The sequence below is a fragment of the Trifolium pratense genome, linkage group LG1 (assembly GCF_020283565.1).
Source record: "Trifolium pratense cultivar HEN17-A07 linkage group LG1, ARS_RC_1.1, whole genome shotgun sequence".
Classification (NCBI taxonomy): domain Eukaryota; kingdom Viridiplantae; phylum Streptophyta; class Magnoliopsida; order Fabales; family Fabaceae; genus Trifolium; species Trifolium pratense.
In genome coordinates, this window is record NC_060059.1 from 27980405 (window position 1) to 28006151 (window position 25747).

Sequence of the window (25747 nt, forward strand, 5' to 3'; positions counted from 1 at the left end):
TTTCAAAAGCGGTCTCAATGATCACTGTGTAGTGCAAATAGCTAGCAAAAATCTAGAGCGTATACTCACATCTAGCATGACAAATATATACTAATTAATCAAAGCATATACTAATAAATATGAAGTAGCTAAAGATCATAAATATAATCAAGAAAAATAAAGGTAACAAACCAAAAACAATAATTATAAAATCCAACAACATGCAAACATTGATTAAGTTTGATGACAACATATCAAAAAGTTCATCAAGTATTATTAAACAAACATATGTTTTAGCAGCATATTATATAAATATGACATGCATAAACTTTATTAAAGCATGAAAGAAAAACCAAAGTTTAAGAAAACAACATATCATGGAAAAACCCTAGATGTTCCAACTTCAAATGGTGATGAAAACTTGCGAACAAACTTTCTTGCCCAGACATGTTTTCCATTGATGGCGAATTTCATTGTTAGCTTATATTCAAGAAATTGGTCAATATCATCCATAGCTTCATCACGAACCACAAGACGAGCATATAGTGACTGCTCTGGTGGAGTTGTTTCTTGCATGACCAGCATTTCAATGATATCCCCAAATTGCCTGCAGTTTGGACAACAAGAAAATCAAAGAGTTAGCTAGTTTGTAAAATGTGATATTATTACAAAGTTAAAAAAAAAAAATTTGTCTTTAAAAATATAAGGAATTTTGATTTTAATTCTTAAAAATAAAAAGCGGGTTTTTGTTTTTTTCTATTTTGTTTTTTTTTACCGGCTAATTTGAACTCTGAGCCTCCAACTCATTTAACCTTTAACTCAACTAGTTCAACCAATGAGCTGCTCATCCCACCCTTTAATGTCAAGATTATTACCTTTTTATGTTCAAGATATGTGTAGGTTATATTCCTCTATTATGTTTAAAAAAAAATGACAATACCTATTATGTTAAATCTGTGTATGTTTATATTATGTTAAAAAACTGTCAAAATAATGTCCATTTGAAGGAAAAACAAAAAAAACAAAACCTACAAAATTTAACGAGGATGAAAATATGTTTTTTTATTTTTTTTAGAGATTAAAATCAAAATTTGCAATATTTTTAGAGACGAAAAACATATATTTACCACCTAATTAAACAAGTAAAAATTAAGTGTATTCTTAAAAAAAAAAAGTTTATTATTATGTTAAATATCAACTCCAAATTACAATAACAAATTAGGGTAAATGGTAAATTCTTTTTTCCTGACTATGTGAACAAATTTCTGAATTACAACCTATATTAGATGTGCTCCCAAAAAAAGCTCTTAGAAGAATAGTTTTTTTGCTACTTCTAAACTCAATCATTTCTAGTACTATTCTTATCTAATTATATATCTCTTTCTTCAAGATAATATAAAATTAACAAATGTATATTTAAATTATCTTTACTAGTAGTATAAATTTAAAACATGAATTCAAAGTCAAAATATTTTTTACAATAAATTATATAACAAAATACAATTCAATAAGTTTAAAAATTAACCAAAATTATGAATTTGACCAAAATAAAAATTATGCAATTAATTAAATCATTATAATAAAATCTAAAAATTAATGCATTATATAAAATAAAAAATTATGATTAATTAAATCATTTCTAGTATGAATTTGACCAAAATAAAAATTATGCAATTAATTAAATCATTATAATAAAATTTAAAAATTAATGCATTATATAAAATAAAAAATTATGATTAAATGTATTCAACCATAAATTATCAATAAAATAAGCACTATAATATTTACTAGCTAGTATTAATTTAAAACATAAATTCACAGTCAAAAATAAAATATAACAGATTTATTGTTGATAATAATTTCAAAACCAAGTGGGTCAAACATATTTGACATAAACAATTATATTTTTTTTATCAATATTAATACAAGCAATCAGATACATGAATACATGAATATATATAATATGAATGTAAATTGGCAAAGGATAGGGACGAAACCTGTTTTGTCCCTGATGTAAATATGAAAATAAATAAATAAAATGATCAAAGGGTACGTACCTTGTGAAGAATTCTCTAAGTTCATTCTCAGAAATAGGATAACCTTTGGAAAATGTCAGGAAGAGAGTCCTATCATCAATAGGCCTCATCTCAATCTTCTTCTCATTATAATCGGTTGGAGTAACAATACCAGTATCAGCAGCATAAATATCATCCAAACTTAAGTTGGCCATAATCTGATTCATATCTTGCTGGCCATTATAACCATAATTTCCTCCTAATTCATTTAATTGTGTTGCAGCAGGCACAACCATTGGAACACCATTAGGATCAAAATAAGCCATTTGTGGTTGCATTAGCATGTGAGGAGGAGGAACACGATCACTAGCAGCAGCACCTCCCAAAACACGGCCAAAATAATGTCTCTTGTCCATGCCATGGTGCAATTTTTCAACAATATCAGAAAAAGCTCTGATACAAACATCATTGATGAGCTTAGTGACTTCTGTGATTATTTCTAAGCGTCGCTCCTGGAAAAACTTTAGCGTTAAATCATTGCGACGCAAGATGTATTGGATTGATGGTAAAATGTGTTCAGGTGATAAAACAAGAGGAAAGCGCGAAAACTCTACGCAATCAAGGACAATAGCACACTCATTAGCAAGATTGGATAGCATAATATCTGTCCAATGATGAAGAAGCGTTTGAATCAAATTCATATCATTGCTTTTCCTCTCCATCCACATGAAGAAGGCCATTATATTGATGGCTAACGAGGTCTCGCGACCGAGGTACTTCACCAAACGAATGAAGAGTTTTCTGTCAACACTGTAAAACAGGTTGAACTCTTCTTTGGTGACAACCACATTGAATCCTGGGTCAGGATTTGGGAGAATGGAAGACATTGTTAGATGGTAGTGATTATGTTGATGACTATGAAGATATGATAGCTCTCATTTATAATGTTAGGGTATACTTAAAATAATATATTAATGATAATTTTTTATTATTAATCTTTAAAGGTAATAATTTATTATGGATAATAATAATTTTATTATCATATATAACGGTAACATTTTTCCAAATATGATGTTACTAAAAATATATTAAATTTTCTTTTTGAGGTAGTATATATATATATATATATTATAAGATGCATGCATTAAACTTTTTTCAAAAATAAAAAAGATATGTATTTAACTTTTTCTTTTCTTTTTCTTCCATTTTTTTGTTTCTATTTTTTTGTTATTTCCTTTAAAAGTTAAAATTTGTGTAATTCATTTAGATTTTTTTTTATTGATAAGCAATGTTAGTTGTTAGTATTACAATGTTATGTTAATTTTTTCTCTTTTGCCAAGACTTTAACTCTAGAACTCCTGCTCCTTAACCCTTATCTTAGCTAGTTTAACCAGTTGAGCTACCGATCCCAACCCATTTAGATTTTATTTAATGTAATCTCTTGATTTAGAGGATATTATTATAGAAAATATGTTTTTTTTTACATGAAATAAAAATACAGTTCATTATGTTTTTGGCCCCTATAACATTAGTATATTTTAGTTTTCGTCCATATAAATAAAATAACATGACTCTACTCTTGTAGTGCTTGTCTTTAAGTCAGCATCTTTAGTTTCTTGGAAGATTAGAAATAGATTGAACAATTGCATGCATAACATTACCAACATGAACTTCATGATATCCCATATATATAGGGAAGGTAACAATTGCGCTGATGCTCTTGCAAAAATTGGTCTAACTCTAGTGCACCTTTCGTTCTGGAATAAATTACCCCAAGCTATATTGAAAAGTTACTCTTCTGATAGACTTGGTAGACCTAAGTATAGATTTTCTAATATGTAAGGAGATTTTGGTTTGGTCCCCCTTCTTTTTTTTTGGTATCTTTCTCATTTTTATCTATCTATATATTTTGAGGTAGTAGCACTTTCCCACTCCTCGTTTGATCTAAAAAAAAAAAAATGCTTACATCCCCAAAAAAGTTCTGTTTAGCTTTTAGTTCTTATTTATTGGACAAAATTTTGACATGTTTTTTTAACATATTATGGACTTATATATAAATTTAGATAGACATAATATTAACACATCTTAAAATCAAACATTCTTGCCTCGATCCTTCTTTTGATTTTTTTTTCCGTAGTTTTGGTCCTCCATATCCTATTTTTTAACCAGTTGGCAGGAAAAATGTTGATGTCACAGTATCCATGTAGCGAAGAACAACATCCATACATAGCAAAGAACAACATCCACATCATCATTTTTTAACCAGCTGACGGAAAAAATGTTGATGTGGCAGTATCCACATCAATATTTTTTAACCAACTGGAAGAAAAAACGTTGATGTGACAGAAAAACGTTTATATTCTTTATTAAAAATAATACATTTCTGACATGTATTTTTGCCACATCAGTTTCTTTTTTGCTAGTTAGTTAAAAAATGGGGTGAGAGACCAAAAGTACAAAAAAAAAATCAAAATAGGGGGGGTGGCATGAATATTAGATTTTAAAATAAGGGACCAAAATCATGGATCTTGTAAAATAGGGGATCAAAATTGCAATTAAGCTTAAATCAAATATAAAATTGGTTATTTGAGAATAAAAACAAAAAAATAAATTTTAAAACAAAAATTAAAATTCGCTAATTTTATATTGGACCAGAAAGCATATTTACCCCTAAAAAATAAGCTATAAAGTTATAAGATCAAAATAAAATATATTTATAATTAATAATATTAATTATTTAATAACAATAATATTAAATCAAATCTTTAATAATAATATAAAAATAATAAAACAAAAATAATTATTATCATTAGTACTGCCTCTGTTCCTTTTTAGGTGTCTTTTGACGTCGGATTTATCATTCCTATTTAACCGTCTTTTTGGTTTCTTTTTGGTGTTTTAAGGGTACCCTTAGTCAATTACTCGTATATTTTTCAATAAAACTATCTAGTTTAAAGACTCGTGCATTCGCTCGGGTCAATTGAATTTTATTCGATATTTATTTATTTTGGTTTTTCACCACTAGTTGAATCTGGTTCGGGGGTCATTTCTGGCATCAAGTGGTTCCAGTCCCCTCTAGATCGCAGTTGCGGGGGATCGAACCGCGGTCCTCCCTACCAAGTTCAGCGCTAATCACCACTGAACCAACTAACAATTGGTATTTTATTCGATGTTTCAGTTTACCAATATATTAAGTTAGAAAATTTATTTTGAATAAAATATGAATAAATTTGTTATAAACTATTGTTAAAATATTTTTTATGTATTAGTGGTAAACACTTATCCCGTAACATATTAACACCGTTAAATTAGAAATTTGATTTAGAAATATTTAGGGTAATTCAGTAGTTCTTGAGGTTTTTGTGTGTTGGCTTCATTTTGTTAAAAAAAAAAATGTTTTAGCGAGACGTTGGACCAGATGTCCCAACATGTGGGTACAACATCTTGTGTGCCCTGATTTCGCGCTCTTGGAAGTTTATCTTCGCATGGGATCTATGAAGATTTGTTTTAGGAATTAATCCACGCAACTTGTGCGCCAAGACCCGCGTGTTTCTAGAACCTGCAGAATTTGGTTTATGCAATATCCCGTGTTTCATAAAATAGACTTTGAAACATTCAAGGAAACAATATATTTTGGTTCTAGAATATGTGTGCTGGATATTCCTTTGACCGGCTGGTTTATCTGAAGCTCGGATTGACCATACTGCAGACAGGGACGGATCTGAGAGGTGGCAAGCAGTGGCCAAGCCCCCCGCCCCCCTACTTTCTTACATATACATATGTTATATGTGTTCAAATCTAATTCTACAAATACTTGGTATTAGTATATTATAAATTTAAAAATTCGGCTGAGAGAAAAGAACTTACTTAGTGTACTCCACATCTTTTCTGACAAATATTAGTCATAGTTAAATGGCGGTGAAAAATTCACACTTATAAAAAAAATTATAATATGGTAATAAATAAAAATCACATCGACGATGTAAACAAAAAAATAATCTATATAAATAAATTTGTTAATTTTATTATTATACTATTTTTCGGCCCCGGTATGATAAACTTTTGGATCCGCCCCTGGCTGCATATACTATTTAAAGGAAGACTCAAAACCTAATTTACCGCCGAAATTAATATTTTCAAAGATGTAGTATTTTAAGGTTGCGTGTCTTGTAAAGCCTTGTGCTTTACTATGTATACCTCTATGGTGTTGTCATTGAGTATCGAAGCACATAGATGGTTTATCTACTTGAGTTGTAATATATGAATCACTCATAAGCTTTTAAGCAAAATGTTGATTGTGTTTTATAGGAGTGTGTCTTCATCATTTGATTGTAATCATTGTAAGCAACGCTGTCTGTGTTGTTTGACTGGAAGTGAGATGAGATCTCATATCTATGAGTTTATAGGTAGAAGTTGCACGGGTAGTGTCTAGGTGAGAAGACGTAAATTGTGGGTTTGCTGAGGTCATTGAACTAGGACTATTATAGTGGATTTCATTCCTGGCTTGATAGCCTCCAGAGTAGCTAACGTTGCACCGAACTAGGTTAACAAATAACCTGTGTTATTTATCTTCCCGCACTTTATTTTTTTATGTGTCCATTGTTGCGTTAAAAACACACCTATAGCAAGTGTACTCTAGCGCATAAGTAGTATAAAAGATTATCGTATCCACAGGGATTAATTAACAATTATCAAACTAGTTAAGATTATTTATTATTTAGACTAATCGATGATTTCATTGTTTATAGTAGCTAAATAAGTAAATAGAAAGTAATAACGAACAAGAACAAAAGTGAAAGTTGTGATTCAAAATAGAGAGGTCTAGGGTTATGGTTTCACTCGCAATCATTGATTCCCTATGTCTAGTTAGACTTGAATTCCATTATTTTAACTCAATTACCAATCCCTTTACGAAAACTATTAACCTGTTTGGTCATTCGTGATTAATATTTTATTTCCTAAATTAACCCCTTGTTTGGTCATGCAAAGAGTTTAAATTCAAGAAAAGCATAGAATGCAAAAAGGTTGAATGATTGGAAGACTAAGATTAAGGTTTGATCATGCAATAATCTAAGTCTCATTTATTCTATAGGTCCACCAATTAACTGCAGTACGGTCACTGATCAATCAATTGATTATAAACATTCATAGGTTGATCATTCCTAATCATGTGATAAAATCAATAGCATAACATTAATTGAACTAAAAATAGAAATTCAAACAAGAAACTAGAACATAAAACTAAGACATAGTATTAGGAATTTCAATTACAAGATCCACTATAAACCCTAGAAGAGAATTTAGCTACATGAAGAACACTAAAAAATTAATGAAATTAAGAGAAGAGAATAACCCAAAAAATACTTCTGGTAATCTCCTCTGTGTTTTTCAATCTCTGCCTCTCCAAAACCGTCCTCTACGTACTCTATAACCGTCCTCTACGTACTCTGTACAGCCTTTTTCAAATTTATAGTAGGTATTGGTTCCAATTGCTTCAAGTGTAAGAATCTGCAATTTGCGAATCTGCCACTGCCGCCTTTGTTCCTCTGTGTTGTGCCGAAAACTTCCTCCTTAAGGCTTCCCATGTATCACTTAATCACCGCCCCCTCTGTTGTTTCACGTGCTGCTGCTGCACTTTACTTCTTTTTCTTCAGCCACTTCTTTTTCTTCATTTTAATCCGATCTTTAGCTTGTTTCGGACCACATCCAAACTCAATACGGTGTATTGTCCCCTTGAATGGTTGTGCATTATTTTGCTTCTTGGAATTGATTGTTAAGAGAAGATTGCTTCCTGAAATTGATTGTTATACCTGAAACTCCATATTGCTTATTTTGCTTCTTAAAACTCAGATTTTCTTCCTAAAACTGCATATTGCTTATTTTGTTTTGAACCTCATAACAGATGTTTTTTATACATCACATTGAATTTCTAACAAATGATTGAAGAACTCAAACTACTCGAGCATCTATCACTTTTCAACACCACGTTAGTATGTTCGCATGTTAAATGCCACTCTAAGTTTGTGCAACTTGATTGCATGACAATCATGCTAGAGTTTCAAAGATAACTTTAACTAAACTGTACCAGTATTCAACATCAAACCCACATACATTGCATCAGTCCAAATCTCGGAAAATGGATCAAGATGAGATCCAAATTCAATGATCGAGGATCAAATCTAATCACTTTAATGACTAATAGGACGTCAAAATCAGCACTCTGATTTCTCAAAACTGAACAGAATAATTTATTGATGCAATAAAATAGACAGATGATTTATGTTCGATAAAACATACAGTGTAGTTTTATGTTGCAAATATAATAAGTTATACAAACTAACTAGTAAATAACCTAGTAAAAATGGTCTCAAATTGCTATTTACAAGAGTTATTAGAATGTATTGGCATGCGCCACCAACATCTTGATGAGTAGCATGTTATGCTACACCCATTAAAAATACAAGCTGGACTTACATGCCATCAAAAAGGGAAAATAAATATGATGAAATTTTGTGCACCAAAGCTGCAGCAATATAACCATAAGCGTTTGATCACTTGGCTCAATATTTATTACAGTTGCTCATTGATCTCTTATCCTGTGCTGATTTGTTGATTGACATGCCGTGTGTTTTTTCATTGCAAAATAACAATATTCCAATAGAAACAATACTAATGAAGATTCATTGCAGACCGTTGAACAATGTCGTATAGAGACAGTAGAATTTCTGCACCAATTAATGCAATAATGAGCCACTCTAGGAAATCAGATTTCCTGTTTTGAAGAATTTCTTGTAGAAATCGGATATTGTGCTACAAAATTGAAAGGAAAAAAGTTATAAACAAAATATAAAAATCATAGAAATGCCCAGATAGAGAATGAAGTGAGAATTTATATATCCAAAGCTAGAAAGTAAACCTCAACAAATTTCAACTTGAAATCAAGACTTGCAAATCTCTGAGTTAATTCAAATTCATCTCTGAGATACTCCCATATCTGACCATATTTGGCATCTTTCCATGCGATATCTGATCTGTATACACCATTTAAAATTTTCAAAGTTAAAAGAGACATATAATGTCTGAGATCTTGTAAGTCCAATTGTATAACAACCAATATGATCCAACTAAAGAGTATACACATTATTTTCCTTTTTTATGTACTGATGAACTCTATACCTTGTTCTACCACAATATAATTCATGACTCATTCACACAAGTTAGGATTCAATGTGATAGCATTGGTATCAGGGACGAGAAAATTATTGGAAGATTTCAATGAAAATCTCAACAATAAAAACATAGCTACAGAAGTAAGCAAGCACAGTCGTTGCAATTGCAAGACTAGGGGTTGAAGTGGAAAAGTTTTGACGATTCAATTCTTCTTTTTGAATATTCTAATGTACCTACAGGGCACACACAACTTCCCACCTTGTTAAAACAATGGCAAATTAGAAAATGCCTTTTCACAAGTCCTGGAGCTCATGTTAACTGCATATGCGAGATTATACATGTTAAAAACTAAAAGCAAACTATGTTTTCACTATCAACCAAACACGGAAGTTGGGGGCAATGTGTAACATTTAAGTAAGAAACGGTGAAACTAAAAAAGGAAATGTGTATATCCATAATAAAATGTTTTATTCATTTAAATATACATTTGGAAAAATTCAAACTACACAAGTCAGCAAAAATAATCTGAAAGTAGAAACAATTATAATTGCTCTTTCAACCTCAAGACAATAAAAGACAACCAACACAATGTTTTACCACGAACAAAATTATTACCTCTCAAATAATCCAAGCTTTAGAATCACATCAGCAAGATTTGAATTTGCCTTGCCAACCAACTGGAAAAGTTTTTTCCTTTGCATCTTAAATTTTCCAGTCGCTTCCATCTCACGATTTATGTCTGTAAATTCCGCAACCATTCCGTCAACCTAGAATACAAGTTGAAGGAGACTGTTAAATCCTTAGAGGAACATCAACAGTATGTGGTATATCATAATATCAAAGAATCCTAACACATATGCAGAATATACCTGCCGGCCATAGTAATCAAGAGCAATACTTTGACCTAGTACACTGCCAATAGTTCGAATTCCATCAACGTCCAAGTATTGTAACATTATGTAATCTAGTCCTCCTAGCATCCATGTGCTTAAAGCTGGTTTTTCTCTAACTTCATACTCTAAAATCGCAAAACAGAGAAAAATCAAATTGTGTAAAAGCATGTTAACCTATCAAATATTCTGAGATAAAGGAAACATTTACTATAAATAATAAATAAAGTAATCACAATTAGATGGCAATGGCATATCTACAAAAAAAATAAGTTCAAACCCCATGATTTTAAAGGAAAAGTGAAAATATTTTATTGTTATCGCACATATTGATATATAATTCACCAGAAAAATAAAATAAAATAAAAATACTTTGGGCCTACAAGCTTTTATGCAGAAGGATAAGGGCGTATATCCTGATGCATTTGTAAGTGTGCAAAACCATTGCGTACTACTGTCCAAGAGAGAGAGAGAAAGAAACTCAAGTAAAGATTCCAAATCCCTTATAATGTTAACGATAACCAATAGAGGCCATATACAAGGAAACCAATACATACCAAACAAACACCCAATCTTGTAAAAAATCTAGTGATGTGCAAAGAAACCTAATTACAAAAATAACAGTTCAGCTCCAACAGTATACACAAAATTGTAGCATTGATCGCATGTCACCACATAAATTTAGTCTTTGTTTCTACCAAAACTATAAAATAAATCATCACTGACTAGTCCAAGGACCTAAGACACACTCAACGGTATCTATAAACCACCAAATATAGGTGAAGAACAGAGCTCATGCGCTTACAAACACATTACATACATTACAGATAAGAGCCTTATGCAGCCTACAACCATGCAAAAGACATCATTATTGTAAATTCTATTAAGTGCCACATTCCAAATAAGATATTTGACCTTTGAGGGAATGTTAACTTTCCATAAGAATTTATTAAGAAGAGAATTATTCCTATTCAAGGAATGAAGTAGAGCAATGAAGGAGTGACTCATAAAAAAGGATATATAGGAAAAAGCCATACAGGACAAGCAACCATATCCTTTTATAAAGGTTGGAGTTCTAAGAAAGAGTGAAGTTTAGGACACTCCAAAACGTTGACAAGAAATCCCCATTTGGTCTTTGCTAGATTCCAAGATAACCAGAAAAGAATCACACAAAAATAAACAGTGCAAGGTCTGAAAATATCTTTCTAGGCGTATGCATAAAGGAAAGAAAGCTTTCCAGACAAGATAAAAGATGTAACATGTTTCTTCAGCTTTGATACACATTCTGCACACCCAAGATGCCACTGAAATTTGAAACAGGCCTTACCTAAATTATGACACATAACTTATGGTTCAGAAATAGGAATAAAAAATGTGAAGCATTTCTACAAAAATTATAAGAGATGGCAATACAACAATTAAGCAATACAAAAATTATTATGACATAGGTGTTCCTGTGTATTAATGGGTTTGGCAGAATACTACAACAACACTGCTATGTCATAATAAGTTCTCTTAGGGTGCATTTGATATACTACAGTACAAAGAAAATTAGAATAGCACAGGATAAACATTTCAGTCACTGCCTAACTCTTTGTCTTGTGTCTTGTTTGGTAGAGTATGGACAACACAATGAATTTTTACCGGATATCTGTATTATAAAACTCAGTTGAATTGAATTTTTATGTCCTATAGATCATCTCTACAAATATTTAAGATAAAAAAACTGCTAATTGGAGGGCAAGAATCCTGCATAAGATAAAAATAATAAATTAAATATATATTAAAAAATAAAGAGAAAACATCAATGGAGAAAGTTTCCATTCCCACAGGTCCAGAAAGCTCCATAATAGGCCATATGTTTCTAAACAAATAGAAGCTAATCATATAATCGTATGATCGTATCCCATTACCCAAATAAATTGCTAAGCCAAAGAAATCTACATAATATGCAAGTGTTAAACCAACCATATGCACCAAATAGTAGCACAATACCCCCAAAGTTTTAGCTTCATCAATATCAAAATCACCAAATTAGTCTAAGAAACTAAGGCACACAGTGCATGCATAATTTCATATAACCACAGAGCAGTTTCCATAAAGCAACAAACACAACACAAGATACACATATTAAGGGAAAGAGTTTAATCAACCTACATCCAAATAAATTACTTGTCCTCGAAGGGGGGGCCTATGAACTGTCTGTGTAATTTACTAATTTATCAAAATAGAAAATAACTCGATTCAAAAAATGTGTTACGAATGGGAACAAGGATTTGCATAATTCATGAAACTTTTCAATACAAATCCTATGTTTTCCATTCCATATGCTAAAATATGTCCAACGAGAACCACCCACACCATATTCATAATAACTGAGCAGCAATTATGTGGAGACTGTAAATGTGCAGACTGCAGCTGTACATAAATGCCACCCATCATTGTTAAAATGGATAGTTACAAAGCTCAGCCCAAGCCATTGGAGCTCAACGGACAAAGGATAATGTGGCCAATGTTTTGTAATCTGCTTTCAGCATGAACTAAAACTAATCCATATTTGAACCCAGAAATATATTCTTTAACATCATGTTATGTTAGGACTTGCAACTGTTTGACTGTTTTACTACAGTCCCAAATATTCAAGTTGACGTTGAATCAATCAATTGCTACAAGATAAGGATGTCACTAGTAAATTATAAATCCACACTGAATCTGACCTTAGACAGCAACTTTATAGCACCAGATTGCCCTTTACATCATGTTATTAGTTATTACGCTATCATCAGTTTAGTGCTTCTAGATTTATAAATTCTGTTTTCTTTAAAATTTGGAAAGTATTTAAAATGATAACCCTGACAAACTAGTATTGTTAAGAACTTTAGATGCATATTTGAGCTATCTGTTGGAGATGAACTTGAAAAGTTTATAAACAATCTGGGCTATATTGTTAAAAACTTGAAAACTTTTCAATTTCAAATTGGATATATGAACTCACCATCCTTTCTCATTTCAGGAAGCAGACCAGATGCATGCTTCCTAACAATTTTCAAATAGCCATCAACCTCATGTTCGCAGACGTTAAACAATACAATGGAGCCATACTGAAAAACTACCATGTAACAGCCATTTGTTCCATTCAAGAAAGAAGAACCAGGACCCTGAAACAAAAAGCAGTTTGCAGTTAGTATCATCAGACCTATGAATTAAAATTTATATTTAACAGTTGAGAAAGCAGAAGAAGGCAAGCAATTCATTGAATCATCCAGCGGATGAAACCTTTTCAAAGACATAATAGCCTGTGAAAGGTTAAGAAAATGAAAGAAGAAATAGTTATAGCTTATAAGGTGAACCCAGTGAACTATAGTTTTGAAATGATGCTATTTGACTTTATTGACCAATTCTGAAAAATATGTTTGTTAGAATGATTATTGTCAGCTTTATTGTTTCTATTCAGGTTAAAGGAGTAATATAAAACCAAGACAACAAACAATCAAACATAGAAAGCATACAGTTCAGAACAAAATCATTTCTTAATCATGAAATCACATTATTTGGTGTGATCTTGTGTGTTTCTGGTCAGAACTGAATCAGGCCATTCACGACCCGGTTGAGGAAAAAAAAACTTAATATTATATTATTTTTTCATGTAACCTTGCACCGTCTCTCTCAGTTTCGACTTTCACCCTCTCTCACGACCATCTCTGCCTCCGACTCTCTCAGTCACGTGAAGGGATAAACAGTGCTAGCTCTCACAGTCTCCTTCTTCAACAGGAGAATCAAATGCAAGTGTTGGGACTAGTATAAGATGCAGAAATGTGCCGAAAAATACTTCTGGGAAAAAACAAGTGGGATGGCCACATGGTACTATTGTAGATGGTGATACAAGAAAAATTAAGTGTGACTATTGTCATAAAGTGTATACTGGAGGCATTTATAGAGGCATATTCTCTTTTTGGAGACAATATTGTTCAAGGCATGTCTGACATATTTGCGCTTTCTAGTGTATACATAATTCTAAAGGGTCATATACATAAGGCATGAGCTTGGTCTCATGACGTTTTTTGATACTAAATAAGAAAAATGATAGATGGCCAGTAGTTACTTTGCGGTCATTAAACTTCTCCATTATCTCTCTTTCCTCTTAATGAAATTAAAAGAAAGCGCATAGGTTGAATGCACTTATGTGTTTCAACTGTCAACATGTGATTATGAATTATTCCTGAATTACATACATCTTTACTAATGGCAATGTAACTTGCTCCTCATATTAAAGGATATATAACAACCAAGATAGCATATTTGTAATAACAAAACAATATAAAATAACGAAAACATGGCAGAAGGTCAGTATATAATGGGGCAACACGAGGATAGCACAATAGAAACATACCTTGGAATCGCCAAGATTTCCAAACTTGAGAACAACATAATTAGTCATCCTTGATGATGGTGTGACAAAGTTTGGTTTGTTCTGCTCCACCAAGCTTTTTAAATCAACACTGCATCCAAAATGAAAGTGAGATACATAAATCAATACACACACAAACCCTCCGGTCTCGTATATAAGCAACAAAAAGTTCAAAATTGTTGGCCTCAAATATATGCAAAATTCTATTACCAGTATTATAATAATTAATGCAATATTCCAAATTTACCCTATAATTTAATTTAATACAATACAATACAATGTTTGGTCATGCAATACTTATCTTGAGGCCGAACTCTGAATTACCGGCCGGACCTTTTCTTTGGGAACCAGGGGTTATTACCGGCCGGACCTTTTCCTTGGGAACCAGGGGTTAATAAAAATAAAAACTTGATATAAAAGAGACCCAAAAATTAAAATTTGGAAGAAAATTTCCAAACCGATTGTGAATTTTCACCTTCCAAAACCCCAATCTTATTCCCATTATTACAATTTAAAATTGAAATTAACACAACCACAAATGAATATACCTAGTAGAGAAGAAGAAAGCTCTAACAGGAATCGCAGGTTTAGAATCTTGGTCAAGCGTTCCATCATCATGAGTAGCATCAGCATCAACCTCAGAGCAAGAAACGACGTCGTTCCAGTCGAGTGTAGGAAATGATGAAACGCAGCGTATAACAGAAGAACCGAAATTGGAACGAAAATTACGCGTGGAGAAAGAAGCGTGTTGTTGTTGAGTGAGTTTTGTTAGTGTTGATGAAAGTGGAGGGAAAGAATGAGATTGTGATTGTGAAAGAGTTGTGATTGTTTTGAAAGTGAAAGAGAAAGAAGAAGAAGAAGAAGAAGAAGATGAAGAAGAAAAGAAGGAACGAATGAGTAAGGTTGTTCTTAGAGTGAGATGATGAGTAGTGTCGAATGTTCGCAACATTTTTTTTTCGTTTCAGTTACAGAAACATAGGAAGAAGAAGATGATTAAACTCTTGCGCTAACGCTAAAACCCTTCTTTCTGTATTTTATTTTTTATTTTCATTTATTTATTTATTATATTTATTTATTAATTAGAGTTTTGACTTTTAAGGACACGTGTGAATTTCATGGCCATTGCTTTTCCTTCAAGTACTAAAAAAAATCACTTCAATTTTACAGATAGTTATTCGTCAATGGTGTTATGGTGATCGGTTTTAAAGGTAAGGAGTATCACGATTCGATCCTCTGTAACTGTGATCGAAAGGAATAAGAATCACTTAATGTTAAAATTAACTCCAAACTAGATTAAACTGGTGGTGAAAACCAAAAAATAAAATACTAAAAAAAATCACTTCAATTTTATTTTTTTATTATTTTTTATGATGAAACTTTAGTTTTTTATAAAATGTGAAGTTTAAATCAAAAAATAAAGGGATAATCTATTTTTTAAAATGTGAAGTTTAAGTCAAAAAAATTAGAATGTTCAATTGAGATTGGATCAGACTAAATTTAAATCCATTTTTTTTTACTTCATATTAAAGTTTGAATGAAAATAATCTGAACTTAAACAAAACTCATTTTAGACATTGATATTATTTTTACATTTTTTTTATAAATAGACGAAATGATAAATCATTGAAAACTTATACACTTAAAATGGAGAATTGGAGTTCAAACTTCGATCATTGTGTCCGACATAACAATTTTGAAATTTCTGTTGGTTGAGCTAAAATTTATGTACTACATTACATTATTCATTATTAGTCCGTATTATTGATACATTATGGAAACAAATCAAATCTAACATACAAAATGTATACTATAATATATGAATGGACTCGTGGTTGCACAATATATTTTGGAAAAAACATGGATTGAAGATGGCAAAGTAATTGATCAATTCGTTGAATATGGCTTTATATAGCTACTCTTGCCTCAAGAAAAAATAAAGGCTTTAGTTAGCTACAACATTATATTCATGATCATCTATAATATTGTGGTTGAGACAATGATGAAATTGTATGTGAGTTGATTGGAGGAAGTGTGGAAACGAATCCTGATGATGCTGCTGCATTTGATTGCAACGACCCTAATGCAATTCTTCTCCCATTGCTGCAAAATTGCCAGGCCAATACTTGTTGCAAGGAACTTCCTTTTTAATGTTTAACAAAGCCATCTCCTGCTAAGTAATAACAAATATATATTATGATCTTATAAATTTTTTTGACGGGTCGTGTTATTAACTTCGAAAATTTTATCATTTAACTTAACCTCTACAAATTTTCAAACCAAACCGGAATAATGGAAAAACATTTTCGGAACTTTAGCTGGTTTGAAAATTTTGCTACAAGAAAACTTAATTTGGTATTTTTATACGGTTTAACCCTAGCTAAATTTCCGAGAGAGAGAGAGAGAGGGGTACCATTGTTCCCCTTTCTTGAGGTATCATATAGGTGGTACATGCAGAAGAAAATCCAACTCCAGAATTATTGTTATCCAATTGTTTGGAAGATGGTGAAATCCTTAGACTCAAATCAAGATGATGTAATTTGTTGGAATTTGCAATTATTTCTCCCTTATAAGTAGTAGAGGCCTTAAAACTGGTTTCCTTCATGTGTGACTTGTGACAAAATCTGCACAAACAAAATATTACATGTAACTTTTTGCTAATAGCAGCTGGGACTATGAGAAATATAATTAAATAAGAAATGGCAACATAATAAAAATCGAAATAATAAGCACTATAAAACAATACATACATATATATTTAAGGTTGTTAAAATCTCGTTTTAAATTCTAAATTTTATCAATTCTATATTTTAAAGTATAACTTTCGTGTTAAATTGAGGTAAAATCTTTTTGAGTGAAATCACATACAAAAATTCGATTATGACAACTTTGCGGATATTGAAAATAAGGTTCTCACGTTTTTGCCACATATGGTGGATCTTCTTGACCATATTTGTGAAGAGGTAATATACTTCTGTATGTTGAACTTCTTCTTGAGTTTCCATTGGTTTGTCTACGAAGTCTTTGAATAAATTCTTCCTTGCTCAAACCTCTCATCTACATATTCCAATTATATTATATATGAACTTAATCCTCACACACAAATTGTTATTCAAACACAAAATTGATCATAGTCATCAAATTTTTTACCTGCTTCAAATCCTCTTCATAATCACTTAAAATGAAGTTTATATCAGCATCAACTCCCCTAAACATAACAGCAGCCCTATCATATGCTCTGTGCACAAAACATATATTATCAGGTTTTTGACAAAATAAAATGCACACAATATATAAGTAAAAGTTTATTTTTAATTTACTTAGGCTCTGTTTGGTAAAGAAATAGCGGATAGCTTATAAGCTAGCTTTTAGCTTATAGCGAATAAGCTAGCGGATTGAATTTGTAATGTTTTGTAAAATTAATGGTTGAACTAGCTTATAAGTATGAAATGACATAAAAAAGATATGTTTAATTAATATTTAATTTTTTCAAGTAAGATAATAGGGGTAAAATTAGAAGGAAAAATGATAAGCTATAAGCTCATAAGCTACTTGAAAAAGCGTTTGAAAAATAAGCTATAAGCCAGTAAAATAAGCTATAAGTTCTTTTTTAAAAATTGTTACCAAACAGAGCCTTAATAACTGATATATTTAGTCTACATTGAATAACTGATGTATTTGTTTAGTCATACATTGATTATTCAATGAACTAAAAAATGAATATGGTTGCTTTGCTTCTCTATGAAACCGGATGAAGTAGTCCTCACCTTGCAGCAGCATGAGCAGTGTCAAATCCACCTAACAAAAATCAAATTACAAGAATAAGGCCAAACAAGAATTAAAAGTGAATAAAGATAACATATGATATCATACATATACAGAAGTAGCATCCAAGTAAGTTCTAACAAATAATTTAATCAAAACAGAACCAACCAACTTAATTATCCACTTACCCAAATAGACCTGCTTCCCACAATCCCTGCAGTCACAGACAGACACAAGAAAAGTAAAGAGTCAGTGAAATGAGGGACCTGGATTTAGTGAATTCAAAACGTAGTTATAGGTTTTAGACCGTACGATCTTGATCAAATAGTTTAGATGTTTTCTCAAAATTTTATATTAAAGAAAAATAAAAAATATCTTAAAATCTAATTTGATGACTGCATGTAGTCACGACTGCATTTAATCTAATTTTGTGAAATGAGACCACCAAACAATATTGTAAAAAGAAGATCCAGATTCACTGCATGAACCGATCTTGGCCACCCATTTGAAATTGGTTGGTTCGCATATTGTTGATTTTAGATCAGACGAATAAGATCAATAAATGTGTCACGCATATACTGCATGGAATCCAAATTCACGAAAAACAAGTGATACATTTTGATTAAAGGATGCAGTTTTGTTCTTTTATATTCTGTTCTGTCCATGTGTCAAAATATAATCACAATCATTATAAAATGGTAATGATTTTACTAATGAAGGGATTAGTAATGATTTCGCAACAAAAAATAATAGTATTCGAATGATTAATCAGGCATAATTTTCTTAGCCTGCATAGAGTATCGAAAATCTCAGAGACGATCCTGATATACCATACCATATATGTGACTCCCATCTACCCGTCCTACGGTAGAAGGTAACACCCCGGAACTGTGAGCTTCGAGACCTTGGTCCTCTCCTACTTTTCCTAGGTTGCTTTTGCTGCAAGGTTCTGTGTCCATTTTGATCATCAAAGTTCAACCTTTGATTAATGGAATTGGAATCACATAATCTACCTCCTCCATCAGCACTCACAGGGAAAAGGGTCCTTGTGATTGTTTCCGAGACATCATTTTCTTTCTTCAACAGGTCAAAGTTGAAAGGAACTGAATTGTTTGAGGAATATTCGTCTGTTGGATTCGAAACAGAAGAGTTGGAGGTTCTAGAATCTGATATTTCATGTGGAAAAGTTTGAAGTTGCAACCCCTTTTGAACATTAGTTGAGTAATCATCAACATGGATTATGTCAACATTAAGATCCAACATAGACATGTCTTCAAAAGGATATATTTTATCAGTTTATTGTCTTCAAAATATAGCCTTTTGAAGCAATCTCATGTACTTATTTATGAAGCAAAATCAAAGTACATAGAGAGGGGGAAATATCACTTTAATGAGTAAGTATAGCAGAAGAAGATAGAATGAGTTGGTGAGTGAAGTTAAGGTAGAGGAAAGAAGGAGAAAGATAGGACCAGAAAGGTTAAGGCACTAGAGATTTTGTTGAGGATTGAAAGGCTAGAAAGGAACGATATTATGAAGTGCTAGCTGTTAAGACTGACAATATTGAATAATTCTCTTCTTTTCTTTGGAATGAGTTAATAACAAGGCAAAATAATATTTCCATGTTTTCAACCCTTGGAATTGCACAATTTGAATTTATCAAAGTGGTCTATTTTAATACTTTGTGTGTATTTGTTTGGTATATCATACTGAATCGGTGAGTATGTCAGAATTACGGTGATACATTGTGATTTTGCAGGAGTTATAAAGTATAGTTTTTAAAATAATTACCATGGATCATCATGATTCTGAGATACATAATGTAATACCAAATACAATTTTAATTTCATTTTTTTTTATGTTCGTTTTATTTTATAACATTTTTGTAACTTCATAAGTTATATTTTTTGGATGGATAAAATTTTATGTGAGTTGAAATCTATAGATGGGCATAAAAAAAACAACCAAATAATGTAGTTGATCTAATCTAATGAATATAGTAAAATAGTTGTCATAGGTGATGGAAAGTGACAACAAACAAGAGGGGGAGAAGAGAGGAATAAATCTATTATTTGGTATTTTGAAATACAGATGTGTTGTTGTAATAATTTTTCTTTGACAAAAATAAGAGTGTGTTGGGTAACATAAATAAGCTAATTTAAAGTTTATTATATGAGCTTATAAGTTTGTTTCAAAAAATTAGAGGTGTTTGGTAACAATTTTTTTTACTAGTTTATAATTTTTTTTCAGTTCAGATGCTATTTCAAGTAGAGTTTGAGCTTATAGCTTATAGCTTTTTACACTTTATTCCATTTTTACCCTTTAATTTAATAACCACCCACTCTAAACAATAAACTACTCACTATCAATTATGTCATTTTATATTTATTAATCACTTTAAAAGCTAATTTTACCAAACACTTTAATTTCAATTAGCTAGCTTTTCAGTTATCAGCTATAACCTAATTTTTTTAGCTATCAGCTAGTTTATAGCTTATTTTTAGCAAACAGACTCTAATACTATGGAACTCGGCATACAAAAACTATTAAAAAAAACAAAAACCTATATAATTGTTGTATAATTTTTTTACTGCAATTGTTGTATAATTGTTAAAAAATGGTTGTTTGAATAACATATGTTTGTTTGAAATATTTACTTGTCATTATAGTAGCTCTTTACAAAAACTAAAATATTTGACTACATAATTTTCTAAAAATATTTATTCATGGGAAGCAAAACCTCGTGTTACAAGTCATTTTCTCATTACTTTGGGTAATAAAAAATAGGAAAATGCTAAGGATACAAATATAGAAGTTTTATCTCGTAAATTGTGCATTCAATGTTTTAATGATGTGAAAAGTTATTCTCTCTCATCATTAACTTTATCATTTGTTTCCTTTTTTAATATGCTTAACTAGTGTCCCAGGGGCACTGTTTAGCATGACCCTAAAAAATAAACTACCAACCTTTTTATGATTAAATTAATTTGATTACATTAAAGACGAGTTTCTTTTGGGTTACGCATTAAAGACAAGTTTGATTTCCATAAGTCATAGCTCAATATGCAAAATTGTTGAAATTGTTAGATCGGACGTCATGATCCGAGTTTGAATCCGAGAGATATCACAATTATAAGTGTGTTTAATTTCATTAGATTACCACTTTATCTAAGACAAAAAAAAAATTTGATTTTAAAGGACAACAATATAATGGTAAGAACTTCAATAAATTAAATCAATACATTATCAATCATTAGTTGGTTTAGTGTGATTGACGCTGAACTTTGTGGGGAGGACTGCGGTTTCATCCCCGCATCTATGATCGGAAGGGGGCTGAAACTACTTGATGCAAGAACTGACCTCTGAACCAGATTAAATTGGCGGTGAAAGCCCAAAAAAAAAACCAATACACTGAGTTAATGAGCTCCCCATAAAACGAATCATGTGAAAGAACTCGAGTTCAATTTCTAACGAGAACAATTATGAATTCTGAATTAACGGGTTCCCTTTTCCTAAAACTAGAAGGTTAACACACAAAAAAAATCAATAAATTAATATGACGATCCTAAGTCCAAAAAAAAAAATACCACAATCATTTATGTCGTTATCTTAGATCCTAAGGTTTTAATAAGCATATTCTAGATAGATATTCAAGAGAGAGTGTTATAAAAAATTGAGTTAGTGGATGTCCATCCTTAATCTTCCATTTGAATGGCTTGTTAAGTGGTTTTTAAATATTTGTTATCTTTCACTTGCTTATTTGTGTCATATAAATAAGACTCGTGTTTTAATGTAAAGATATACATTTGAAAAGAATAATACAGTTTTTTTTTTTCCAAATATTTTAGTGACTAGAAATTCCACCTTAAAGATGAATAAGTGAAGTGTTCAGAATTCAAACTCCGACTCCTGCATATGTAATATGATACTCCCTCCGGTCCTTATTATAAGAAACACTTTGAAAAAATCACACAGACCAATGAAACACATTTAACATAATTATTTTCATTTAATACTCTTATAAATTTTAATTTATTCCATGTATACCCATATTTAATTACTCTTTATTCAACTAACTTACTTATTTTTAAATTCTCTCTCATAATAAATAAGGGCATAAGTGAAATTGAACATTTAAAACATTTGAAAATTGGTCAAAGTTTCTTATAAAAAGAACTAAATTTTTTGCCCTAAGTGTTCCTTATAAAAAGGACCGAAGGGAGTATCCCTACCAACTAAACAAAATTCACGGGTACATAATACAAAGTTTTTATCTTTGATTATCTAGTTCTCGAAGTTATTTCAAAAACGATTGGTATATTGTTTATAATACTCCCTCCGTCCCAAAAAGAATGACCCAGTTGACCGAAACACGCATGCCAATGCATAATTTTGGCGACTAATATCTTTAATTGTATAATAGTAAAAATTATAAAAAATTGATATTTTGAAAATACTCATCGAGACGAATCTAACAACATCTTATATGTTAATATTTATTTTTATTTATTAGTAGAAAAATATGGTCAAAACAATATATATGAATAGTGCATATATTCAAAATGGGTCATTTTTTTTGGGACGGAGGGAGTAAGTAAGATAACAACATCCTTTATAATAATAAGTAAGATAACGAAGGGAGTAATAAAAAGTAAAATAATGACATCCTTAATTAAGGAGGACCTTAGCCTTAAGACGTCTAAAAAAATTGGTGGCTAAGGGAGTGACAGATGAGGAAAGAAATTAAACCACGTTTTTAATTAGAAGATAAAGTTGATATGCCCTTTCGGTAATGCCAAAAGGCAAATTATGAAAATAGGACCACACATCTTGGAATTTTGTTCATTTTATTTCTTTTTCACAATATCCCCATCCACAAAAAATAAATCATAACTTTCAAAAAATAAAAAATAAATAAATCATAACTCATTTGAATTACATGTTTGGTCATGATATATATTGCGTTTATTTTTTTTTTATTATCAATATCCGACATATTAAACCGTCTAATTTGATTCAAGTCAATTCTAATATTAAGTGGTTTTAATTTCCTCCTAATTATAGATAGGAGAAATCAAACAATAATTATATCCTTTATCAAAAAAAAAGATTTCTTTATAAAAAAAAAAAAAAATTATATCCAGCAAGTACAGGGCGAATCATCATTGAACTAATGATAGATATATTGCGTCTAATTATAGGGTAGGCAATATCAGCAATAAATTTGGTGAAGTGGGCTCTCACCATAGTTAATTGGATTAATATTTTGTCCTTACTCATCATTTCATATTCTTTAATAATTGTATTTGTCTTCTTCTTAGATTTTTTATCCTTTCATTTCAAAATTATATTTCTTTTTTATAAAATAAAGTGTCAAAGTCCAAAGAAAAAAATTAAATAAGAATTAGCATAAAAATGCAACATCAACTATTAATAAATGACAAGTTTAAATTAGACAATACAGTAGTATACTAGAACTCAATAGTCCCGTGACCTTAACTCAGTTGGTAGGGACATCAGCATTTTATATGCAGAGTCGGGATTCAAACTCCGGACACTCCACTTATTCATGTTTAATGATGAAATTTCAAGCCACTAGGCTACCTGAAAAAAAAAAAAAAAAAAACTCAATCCACAAACTACATGTGCAAGAGCATACGCACAATGATTAGCTTCGTGATGTGTGTGACAAATTCGCACACCTTCTAATCCAACTGCAAAAGACATGATATCTTACATAAACTCATGCTAATGATGCACTATATCTTCTTTACTTATCATATTCACTACCATTGTAGAATCTACATGAAGTTCCATATGACAGAACCCAACTCTCATGCATAACGCAACCCTTCACAAACACCCTGATCAGTGCATTTTAATGCACATTCTTCTACTATTGTACTAGTGTATTCCTATGGTTTAATTTACTATTTTCACTATTTTAAGGTGTTTTTATATTTAAGTTTATTTCTAACTCTATTTTATTTTCGCACTTAATTTATGAATAAATAGCACTTTGACACCCTTCCGGTCCGCAGGTCATAACTGGAGTTACAAATATCGGATTGAGGCGCGGGAAGATGCGTTGGAAAGCTGAGATCAAGAGCTACGACTTTCATGTTGAGGCCAAAACCCAGTTCGGAGCGCAAGTGTGTCAAATAATTGCGTTTATGTTCCAGACGAATTTAATTCAGCACAACTTTATATTTTTCGGCCCAATTGTTTTGAGGCCCGTTCCATGTATTATTTAAACCGAAAAAAGGCAGCTAGGGTTATCATTCACTGTTCACGAAATATTCAAACCCTAGAGCAGCTGTCATCTTCCATGGAGAACTAAACTTCTATTGATCCATTGGTGTAAGGAACTTTGTTCTCGAATCTTGAGGTTCGGTTTTAATAGCAAATCGTTATGTTTATGCTTATCATATATCAATTTTCTTGTCTCTCTTTTGTGTATGAGTTGATGCAATTGATGCTTAATTATTTTGTTTCACGTTCATAACATTGAGACTATTCAAATTAATTCACGCTTGTTCAAATTAATCTGAATAAGAAATTGTTATATTATTTTCGCTTGCAAAATAGGGCTGCCGAATTATTGTTATGATTTTTAACTGTGTTATTGGTGACGCTTGATCATCGCCATAGTTAGTCGAACACGCTGGTGCTTAATCAACGAATTCGTTATAAAACTGATTTTCGCTTGTTAAATTAGTTCTATAATCAGCCGAAGCATAAACTGTATGAATATTCATATAAGAACCTATGATAGATGACAAACAAAGTTGCCTAAAACTAATGGATTGATTGCTTTTATATTAATTAAATTCGTAATCTCTGTTATTGCTTCCACAAACAAAAAAAACCCCAAATTGCAACCTTTAAATTCATTCTAATATTGTTAAACCGATCGTGAGTCCTTGCGAAACGACCAAGGTCACTACCTTGTACTACTTTTAATTTAAATTATTATTTGACCACGAAACGACGGTGATCAAATTGGCGCCGTTGCCGGGGACTCATAATTGTGTTAATCAGTATTAGAATTGCTAGAATTGCTTGTTTCTTTTGTTATTGCTTGTCTGCCGTACGAAAAATTAAGAGACGAATTAGGGCTGATTTTGCGTCTGTTCTGCTTTTTGACCATCCCATTCCCTCAGAAAAAAATCAGGGTTCAAAGTCCCTTATTTTGAGACAAAATAAAGGGACACCACCCTCTCAGCCCCAAATTCCTTGTTTTTCTATTTTATTTTAATTTTTTACTGATTTCGTATTTTCAAAAAAATCCAAAAAATTTGTGTCATCTTTATTTTAGTTAATTAGAATTTTCGTGGTATTTTTAGATTTTTTCTCATTCAGTTTGACCTGTTTTCTATTTTACTCACCTATTTTCGTTGTAGGGACATAGTTGGAATTACCGTAATTGTTGTTTATCACCTCTTGATTCTAACACTATCTCTGATTCTGAGTCTGACTACTTCCATACTTTATTTAATTCTGATTCTGAACTTGAACATCAAAAC

The 25747-nt window shown here is 31.2% G+C and overlaps 3 protein-coding genes across 4 annotated transcripts; all 3 read right to left on the minus strand.

The window, feature by feature from the left end:
* Nucleotides 1-354: 354 nt before the first annotated feature.
* Nucleotides 355-2881, minus strand: LOC123891605. The gene is made up of 2 exons (XM_045941514.1): nucleotides 2037-2881; nucleotides 355-586 (listed from the first exon to the last, which is right to left on the minus strand). The coding sequence occupies exons 1-2, from the start codon at nucleotides 2879-2881 to the stop codon at nucleotides 355-357; spliced, it is 1077 nt and encodes a 358-aa protein (XP_045797470.1).
* Nucleotides 2882-8270: 5389 nt separating this feature from the next.
* LOC123896852 (protein RETARDED ROOT GROWTH-LIKE) lies at nucleotides 8271-15501 on the minus strand. Its single transcript, XM_045947262.1, has 7 exons — nucleotides 15011-15501; nucleotides 14445-14553; nucleotides 13050-13212; nucleotides 10034-10182; nucleotides 9780-9931; nucleotides 8911-9025; nucleotides 8271-8804 (listed from the first exon to the last, which is right to left on the minus strand). Exons 1-7 carry the CDS (start codon nucleotides 15409-15411, stop codon nucleotides 8664-8666), a joined length of 1230 nt encoding a protein of 409 aa, XP_045803218.1. The 5' UTR covers nucleotides 15412-15501; the 3' UTR covers nucleotides 8271-8663.
* An 823-nt stretch (nucleotides 15502-16324) lies between these two features.
* Nucleotides 16325-19868, minus strand: LOC123903022 (ethylene-responsive transcription factor RAP2-7-like). 2 transcript variants are annotated; one of them, XM_045952877.1, is made up of 7 exons: nucleotides 19060-19868; nucleotides 18413-18438; nucleotides 18227-18257; nucleotides 17610-17697; nucleotides 17377-17516; nucleotides 16873-17083; nucleotides 16325-16629 (listed from the first exon to the last, which is right to left on the minus strand). In XM_045952877.1, exons 1-7 carry the CDS (start codon nucleotides 19491-19493, stop codon nucleotides 16540-16542), a joined length of 1020 nt encoding a protein of 339 aa, XP_045808833.1. In that variant the 5' UTR covers nucleotides 19494-19868; the 3' UTR covers nucleotides 16325-16539. The 2 variants fall into 2 exon arrangements, with proteins under 2 accessions (XP_045808833.1, XP_045808832.1); XM_045952876.1 differs by having other exon boundaries at nucleotides 16325-16632; nucleotides 19060-19842.
* Nucleotides 19869-25747: the final 5879 nt, after the last annotated feature.

Bases quoted from the DNA above. Each gene is read 5' to 3' on its own strand.
- LOC123891605 (XM_045941514.1), bottom strand. From the start codon at position 2,881: ATGTCTTCCATTCTCCCAAATCCTGACCCAGGATTCAATGTGGTTGTC. The intron at 587-2,036 runs GTACGTACCCTT...TCCAAACTGCAG, and splicing joins CTTAGAGAATTCTTCACAAG to GCAATTTGGGGATATCATTG.
- LOC123896852 (XM_045947262.1), bottom strand. From the start codon at position 15,411: ATGTTGCGAACATTCGACACTACTCATCATCTCACTCTAAGAACAACC. The intron at 14,554-15,010 runs GTATATTCATTT...TTTTGGATGCAG, and splicing joins GCTTTCTTCTTCTCTACTAG to TGTTGATTTAAAAAGCTTGG. The intron at 9,026-9,779 runs GTAATAATTTTG...TGGTGTATACAG, and splicing joins AAGCTTGGATTATTTGAGAG to ATCAGATATCGCATGGAAAG.
- LOC123903022 (XM_045952876.1), bottom strand. From the start codon at position 19,493: ATGTCTATGTTGGATCTTAATGTTGACATAATCCATGTTGATGATTAC. The intron at 17,084-17,376 runs GTGAGAACCTTA...TTGTTTGTGCAG, and splicing joins CCACCATATGTGGCAAAAAC to ATTTTGTCACAAGTCACACA. The intron at 16,633-16,872 runs GTACCCCTCTCT...GTTATTACTTAG, and splicing joins CTCAAGAAAGGGGAACAATG to CAGGAGATGGCTTTGTTAAA.